The sequence below is a fragment of the Pollachius pollachius genome (assembly GCF_949987615.1).
Source record: "Pollachius pollachius genome assembly, chromosome: 3".
Lineage (NCBI taxonomy): Eukaryota > Metazoa > Chordata > Actinopteri > Gadiformes > Gadidae > Pollachius > Pollachius pollachius.
In genome coordinates, this window is record NC_136936.1 from 12,684,624 (window position 1) to 12,692,875 (window position 8,252).

At 40.6% G+C, this 8,252-nt stretch overlaps 1 protein-coding gene across 6 annotated transcripts in view; it reads right to left on the reverse strand.

Annotated features, from left to right (window-relative positions):
• Window positions 1-6,400, reverse strand: part of trip12 (thyroid hormone receptor interactor 12) — a 28,543-nt gene extending 22,143 nt beyond the window's left edge. For 4 of the 6 annotated variants that reach the window (XM_079732496.1, XM_079732495.1, XM_079732494.1 and 1 more), the window contains exons 1-4: window positions 6,327-6,400; window positions 3,605-3,751; window positions 2,570-2,695; window positions 1,537-2,324 (exon numbers count right to left, since the gene is read on the reverse strand). In XM_079732496.1, coding sequence (XP_079588622.1) covers window positions 1,537-2,324; window positions 2,570-2,695; window positions 3,605-3,702 — 1,012 coding nt within the window. In that variant the 5' untranslated portion in view covers window positions 3,703-3,751; window positions 6,327-6,400. Of the gene's footprint in view, window positions 1-1,536; window positions 2,325-2,569; window positions 2,696-3,604; window positions 3,752-5,030; window positions 5,182-6,326 lie in introns of those variants that run through there. The other 2 variants (XM_079732493.1, XM_079732497.1) reach the window with 2 other exon arrangements.
• Between the last annotated feature and the right edge of the window lie 1,852 nt (window positions 6,401-8,252).

Genomic DNA, 8,252 nt, shown 5'->3' on the forward strand with positions numbered 1-8,252 from the left:
CACAGATCATCCAATCAACACAATCTCTTATGCAGCAAGATTATTCAAGCCAGCCAAGAAAGAGACGTTGCCAAACGTGCCATGTTGTGCATGATGTATAGGCTTCCCCATACGAGACCATGCTGTCTGCAGGCACTTTAATAGGCTGCTCTCACAGCCCAACAAACAACACAGCCAAACACTGGCTTCATGAAAATGGCATTATGCAATTGTTTACTTAGCACAACACGGACACATGCAAGGTGGTAGTACTCACCCTTTGCAGAGTTTAAAAGGGACATATCTTAGGTGTTTGTGTATGATTAATAAAGTGAGAATTTATCTGCTACAATTCAAATAAAATACAATTTGTAAGCTGGAGAAATGTACAACTGCTCCTTTACTTTGCCTGGGATAGTAAGCCTTTCCATAACCTTTATATGTTCTGCATGTCATCTGCTGAAACACGGTCTTACTTAGGATGGGTCTGTCCAAATGGACTCCTGCCACATGGCATGCTACACCTGCCTTGATATCCCCTGACCTACAGACCCCAGAACAGCAGGCTGGTGGATTGAGCACATTAGAAAAGGCTAAATGCTAATGCTAAACACAATGTTCAAAACAATCTATGTTTCCATCCAGTAGGCACAGAATCCTCCTTTCTTGTGCAAAATAAATGGTTTTTACATAAACACAACGTGTATTACGTTTGTAAGAACTTTACAAAATAAAAAAAGAGTACAGATAAGAAAAACTGAATCTGCTGACCACATCCGCATTCATAGAACTCCATTAATACACACAAAATATAAGGCTCCAGCTCACTCAATTTGTTGAAGAGAAAGACTGTTGAGCAACTAAACAGTATTTAGACATTGTCCACTTTCAGGCTACTGGTACTTGGTATGAAATCTGAGCTAGCCCTTTAGCTGCTGAAGAAACCCCACAACCCCCTCCAACAAACAACATGTATCATGTGAGCATGCACACACTGTTGATAGTGTGTGTTGAGAAAATGTTTTCCTACAATCCGTGCAAATTATATTATTTGGTATGTTTTTCTCTAAATGAATGAACAAACCTTTTTCATATTAACTTTACACACTTCTACCCATATGCATTATTGGAGCCGCCCAGTTGCGCTGTAATGTGTCCCAAGTCAAAAGCAGCGTCATCAGCTCCCAGTGGACAAGAGTTAGCTGCTGTAACCCAAGCTGCAACATTGCTGGGACCACTACTGTGATATTTAATCCCGGTAGTAAAGAACTTCAAGGAACACAACATTGACCATCTTAAGAATAGTGCTAAGCCTCACTACTAAAACTCAACTCTATAAGTAACCTGTCACAAACATTTAAAGGGCTGACTATCAGCTAAATGCTGTCAAGTACAAATGCATATCCCCGGTTGAGGACCGAGTATGACCCCTGGAGGTCTGTGGAAAATGTGTGTGTGAAATGTGTTTGATACATAGATATATCTGTAAAACAATAAAGACCAACAAGGAGACAGCACTGGAAATAAGGTGTTATCCTGGCAGACGGTGTAACTCACTTGCAAGTTTAGCCTGTAGTCCAGACGGCCCAGGTTTGGAGGTTTCAGTTTTAGAGGACCCGGGCAGGGACAGTTTGGGCTTTGGCAGATTGACTTTGGGGTTAAAGCGGGCTGCCCACTCAAATTTGGAAGATCCAGCAGCCTTAGCTTGCTCCTTGTCCCGAGTGCTGCGGCGAGGGGAGGGGCTAGAGGCTGAACGAGAGCGGCGTGCCTTGTTCTGGTCTTTGCCCTGTTTGACCCGGGCACCCTGTGGGGCGGCGCTATTGGTGCCGGCGGAGGAGGAGGAGGAAGATGTAGAGGCAGAAGAGGAGGAGTCCGTCACGGCGCTACACCCAGCTTTGGCTGAGGCTGCCGATTTTGACGCCAGCTTGGAGGGTTTTGCAGTTCTGCCCTCAATACTGTTGGGGAGGGACCCAGTGGTGCTACTCAAACCGGGGAGAGGGTCCGCTTTCTTCCGTTTCAGAGTCGGAGAGGCCCCGGCGGCCCCGCTTTTCTTGCCCTGCCCTCGACCTGACGGTGCAGGTGGCTCCGGTGCAAGGGGTCTCTTCTTGGACTTTGCTGAGCTCTTCTTGGTCTCAAGTGTATTGTCTCTGCGTGGTGGCAGAGTTTTTGATTTTTTGGCAGGGGTGGGTACGTAGGTGCTGACGTGGTCTGGAGCCGAATTTCGCTTTAGCCCACGGGTGCTTTCACTCTTTGATTGGTGGCCTGGTCGCTCTTGTTGGGATGTCCCTGCAGCCTCTGGGTCGTCTGGCAGCACAAAGGAAGCCACGGATAGAGAAAGGCCGCTTCTGTAGGACAGTAAAATAAAGAAACAGTAAGGAACCATGTCAGGGGGGCGATCGTCAACCCATGTACTCAAGAGTACCATGCCTTATTCAGACTCATTCAGCAAACTGGTCAATAACATGTTATATTCATAATTAACTGAGCTGTGTGGTTTATGCAGTTAATTAAAAATAGATTATATTAAAATAAATGCACACCCTGCATACATACACACACATAGTGAGTGCCAAGTAGAGTAGAGGGGTACCTTCTTGAGCTGTGCCCTCTGGACTGGCCAGAGGCTGAGCTGGTCGTGGCTTTGGAAGCCTTAGAATTTGGTCTTCTACTATCAGGAGGGGAATTTGCTTTAAGTTTAACCTGCTCTGACTGCAACCTGTAAGGTTGAAATTGAAGAGCAAGGGACAATATGTGCTTAAAATCAGAGTTTTTAGCAACCACGTATATTCTAATTTATTCAGATTAGAGGAACATCTTAAAATGCAGATTGAGAGCAATTAAGCGTTTAGACATAAAAAATGCCATCTGTAGAACAGCAAAATACGTTTCTACAATTCCCAAAATACTTCACTGAGATCCAAATAACCAATTTATATATTGGACGGTAAAAGATTATTCAGATTTACAAAACAATTTGAATTCAAGCCATCTTTTGGAATGCAGTGTCAATTTTTTATAATTCCCCATATATGGACTTGCAAGAATTAATTTCCCTGTGGGGAAATGGATAGATGGGTTGTATACATAAAAAGCTATCATAATCATGACTTTCCCGCCGGCTTGAGATTATTACCCGTGAATTTTTATGTTAAATTATTATGTGTACAGTGATTTCTCTAGTTCCAAGCTTTTGGCACCAATTATTTGCATTTCCTGCCGTCAGGTGGCTTGGTAGATCGCTTTAATTTGCTCTGCCCTAATGCTGCTTGATGTCTTGACCAGTCCAAATTTGCAATAATTTATGACTGAATGTATTGTTCTTTATGGTTTTTGAAAAGTGCCAATACATCTCCAATGACGAGGCATACTACAACAGTTGTAAACTCTGACAAGATGCACCGGTACCACATAAGGGGAAAATAGGTACCACATACAGAAATTAAAATGAGGGCCAAATTTCCAACCATACAATAACTGTTGTTGTTAACAACAACAGTTGTTAACAAAGGATAATCTAAAAATATATTTCCCCAAAGATAGTTTATTACAGAACTCTCAAGCCCATGGGTCGGGTGGGGTTTAGGTGCCCCACTTATAAGGTCTGCTAAGCAGGAGGGTCACTCACCTTCCCGCGACTGTGTGGTCTAGTGGCTGGGCCGCAGCAGTGTTCCTCTGTGAACGACGCAGTGACCCCCCTGGATTGGAATTAGGCCGGTTGGACATTGGCACCTCTCTCCTGAAGGGACATACCCTTTCTAGACACTACCATTCACTGAAAAGAAGGGAAACCGAAACAATTTCAGCAGCAAAATAGCTAAGTGGATGATCAGATGATAAAAAAAACACAATAAAAGAATACTCTGCTGTAAAAATGCATTTACGACGTTTAAGGCAGTTGGTGATTATCAATAATATACTTCAGATCAATAAAAGTGTCAAAGTGATGCCATTTGAAATGTATCATTGAAATACAGACTGACAATTCTAGGATTAAAGACAGAATGAAATAAATGTGAATGCATCATTATAGACTGTGATGAAGCCAGTTATGATCATTGTCCATAAGGGGGGGGGGGGGGGGGGGGGGGGGGGGGGGGGGGGGGGGTTGTACTACTACTAGTACAACAAAAATTAAATAATGATTAAGCAAGCTAAATAATTTAAATATTGACACAAAGGGAGATTGAAGCAGTATCAAAAGGAACTGTCAGGAAAAAATATCTCACCAACATAATACCAACATAATAACAACTTAAGCACACAAAATTAAATACTAACGTATTATGGTGATCTTCTTCTAACTTTTATAACCAACATTTTCCTAACCAATTAAAAATCTGACCACATTTTGCAGAAACTGTTTGATCAAACAATATGTACTGTATCCTGTGAATTCATTCTTTACTGCTACATGCATCCTTGTGAATGACAGTTAGGACTAAAAATCATTATATCATTGATCATAAAAATACGCCACATTTGGCAAGCTCACAGGGCCATTTTAGGCCTGTACTGACAGTGCATCCTCGTCTTTGTTTATTCCTTCATTATATTAACTGATCTATTCCACGCGGCCATAACAATACGTTTTACTTAACAAAGCGGATTAACCGTTTAGTAAAAGAGAAATATCACACCGCTTCAACATTGAAATAACAATACTGCAATAAACACTTTAATATCATGATTTACAGAGGCCTACATTTCTGACGTAGTATGCTAGCAATACCGGCTAGCATGAGTAGCGACTAAAAACCTAATCCCATACATTTTGACAGTGACCAAATCGCATCGGGATAAATCGAAAAAACACAGAACCTACACAGATAAACGCGTGGTTGTTGTATGAATGATATTCGAATGTTAATACATTGTAAACTAGTAAACAAAACCAAAGCGATCCCTACAATGAAGTTACGTTGGCTAACTTGGCAGTGGTGACACGAAAATGCGTAGTTGGCAAATAAGTGTCAACATTTTAAGCAAAACAATCATCTAAAGCCATCATTAAATCTACATTCAATAACCTATATGTGTCGCACGATACCTACACTACTTCTCAAGTAGATTTGACGTCAATGACTACGAGGTCCCCTTATGTGGTAAGATACCATTGCGATCACCTGAGATTCCCCATCGAAAATGGCAGCAGCGGTCTGACTGTCTTCGCACCAGCCGTTCACTGATCATGCGAACGTTTGCTAACCTCGCAAGCTAGCTGTCCGGAAACCATAAACCACTGAAATAGATACGTTACAGTGGACCACGATACAATAATAACGTGACACGAGGTGATTAATATAACTCGAAGTTAAATGAGCTCCATAGTTGTTTTGTCACCCGGGATATCTACCACTGCTGGTCGGGCTGGTAGCTGACAGGCCCAGAACGAATCTTAGCAACTGTCAACGTAAATACAACAGGGTATGTGGCTACCACTAGCTACAAACATCACGCATGTTTGCTTTAGCTTAATCGCGTAACTGCCAACCTTCGCTCGCAGCTGTTTTATCCAACCTTTAACAAATGCTAACCGAGTAGCAATAATAAGAATATCACGAGCACGTATTGATGACGTTAAATACCACGGCAGTTTTCTAACAAGAACCAGTCAGGTAATTTAAATAAGGGGTATCTACAGGGAATAACATCGAATAAAAACGCGAGCTATCGAACTGTTAGCTTTAATTAGAACGCTAATTTTAACTTAGCCAGTTAAGCTAACTAGTCAGCGGATCTTTGTCCCATGTCCATACTTCAGATTGTTGACGTTACAGCTCATACGTAAACGGCGAAATGATAGCAAACTACACAAATGTTTCGTTTCCTTTTATTATTGTACAAATATATCGTAACTATGAATTTGAACCCAGTAAATAACCGATTATTTTACACCACGAGTCGTTAAAACGTCCAAATTGAAGAAGAACCTTAGCAGCTTATTCTGGCATCCCAACTACTTAGCTTCGATGTGGCTAAAGCGTTTTAATGTTGCCAACTCGACACCAGACAGACACGATTCTTACAACATCCAAACTTACAACAGACAAAAGCCACGATGTTAATCTTTGGTGAGCTATTCCGCAAACAATGATCTTAAAATTCTGTATTTTGCTTTTAGCTAACAATAATGTTGGCTGACAAAAAGAAATGGCCTCTGATATCTTTCCCCTGCCTGAATCTCAGATACACAAAAAAACATGAAAGCAGGAACGGGAATCGAGGTATTTTCGCAACCCGAACTCTAAATTCCGCCATCGTACTGAAATATTATAAAACCATAAAGGTAGCAAGAAGTGTTGACGGGAGTGTCACTACATTATAATGCTTAAAGGGTTTTTTGTTACCTATTTGTTCCAGTGTTGTAGTTGTAACAGACAGTGCACCAGCTCCTCTTTCTCTCTAGCCCAGCTAGTTTCACATCAGCTGAGGGGTTTGGAACTGCAATATACCTCCGCCCGATCCCTCCGCTAAAGCACTACTTTTACCATGAAATTTATGATTTGTCCAATTGGATCTAGCTAGAATTCCGGTAGGCCACTTGAGATGTAATTTTAGTCTATGCAAAAGCCTTGAGTGAGATTTGTGTTACATAAATGAGCATCAGACGAAATATAAGGTAACGTCACCGTAACATGAACAGTAACTATCAGTCCGCTGGGTCGCGACCCCTAAAACACACACAGTCCCAATGTATCTTATTTTTGGTTGAAAACCCAAATCATTGCAGGGCAGTCACCATTTGCAATACATGGAAAACAACATTTACATCTGTCTTCAATTAATTCGAATCGTTTGGTATTTAGGTTTATTCAGTTGCTATGGTTACGGTTAAGCGTCTAAAGATGGCGTCGTTGATGCAGGGTACATTATTTGAGTAAATGGCCAGGGCCCATCTCCTTCAAAATACTTTTATCAACTAATCTAAAGAAAACCGAGGTTGGTAGGTTTATAACACTCAATTGGAGAACAACCTAGTTAAATTAGAGGATGTTGACGACGGCTTCTCCACCCACAATTGACAAATTAACGCTTACTTTCAGAATAACTGAAATAAGAGAAAATTAACAAAGTACCTTTGAGTGAAGGAAAACCAACTCGTGGCTTATTATGAAGCCAAGTAAACATCCCAATTTTGATTTAAAGTTCAATTGATTAATGTCATTATGCATTTATTTAAATCAGTGCATGTTATATGCATTAATGATATGTGACATTTCTGAAAATTATCTGTATTGTCCAAAGATGGTTTAGGGTCAGGCTATATTTTAGAAGCGATCCACCAGCAAAAATGCAATGAGATATGATCTTCAATACTGTATGTGATTTGGAGACCATGGACGATTTCCAGATGAATTGAACTAAGAGGGGAAGCACCCACTGAGTTGAAGGAACCTTAGGACGATTTTCTCCATGACAGCAAACTGCAGAAAGGCAAGGCAACTTTATTAATATAGCACTTTTCATACACAATGCAGACTCAAAGTGCTTCACAAAGCAACACAAAGCAACAACGTCTTAAAAGTTGTCAGCATAAGATGTTTTGTATCCTATTTAATGTCACTTTAGAAATATAAGTATTAATTATATATTGCATTTTCATTTTGTTTGTCATGTAATTATGTAGAAAATTAAACTTAGGGTTGCTAAGAAAAGTTGAAGGCTATTTATCCATCTTACCCCCTTCAGAATTGGTCTGTAAGGTTTTCGGACCGAGGATCCTACAGTACATTATTGGACTCTATCAAGGAGACTATCTGGAGCACATGCCAGATGACCTCTTGCTAAGAATCATGTCCTACCTACCTATAAAAGATGTTGCACAGCTTGCAAAGACCACATCTCCAGAAGGTGAGGGGCTCTCATATGCATTAAGAAATATTTTTTGATTCCCTAACCTTTGATGTTTATGTATAGGGTTTTAACTCTTATATGAATGCAGAAACATACCTACCCACCATTATAAATAAACCTACTGTATTAGATACTGTACATAATACATTATGTTTGATTGGAATGTCTTAGCTCGGCCATTCTGAGAAGTTTTGGGAGCAGACAGTGAGGACTACCTGTGATGGCTTCAGACCTGACATGGTCTGCCTAGTGTCATGGACTGGAGAAAATGTTACTCCAACCTTTTCTTAAAAGAAAAGCATTTGACAGGAAAATGTAATGTTTATCCTTACCCTGACCTCATCGCATGAAATTGGGCTGTATGCTTTGCAGTTAATAAGTAACCCAGCATCTTAATAAAAGTTTTATTTTTTAAAGTT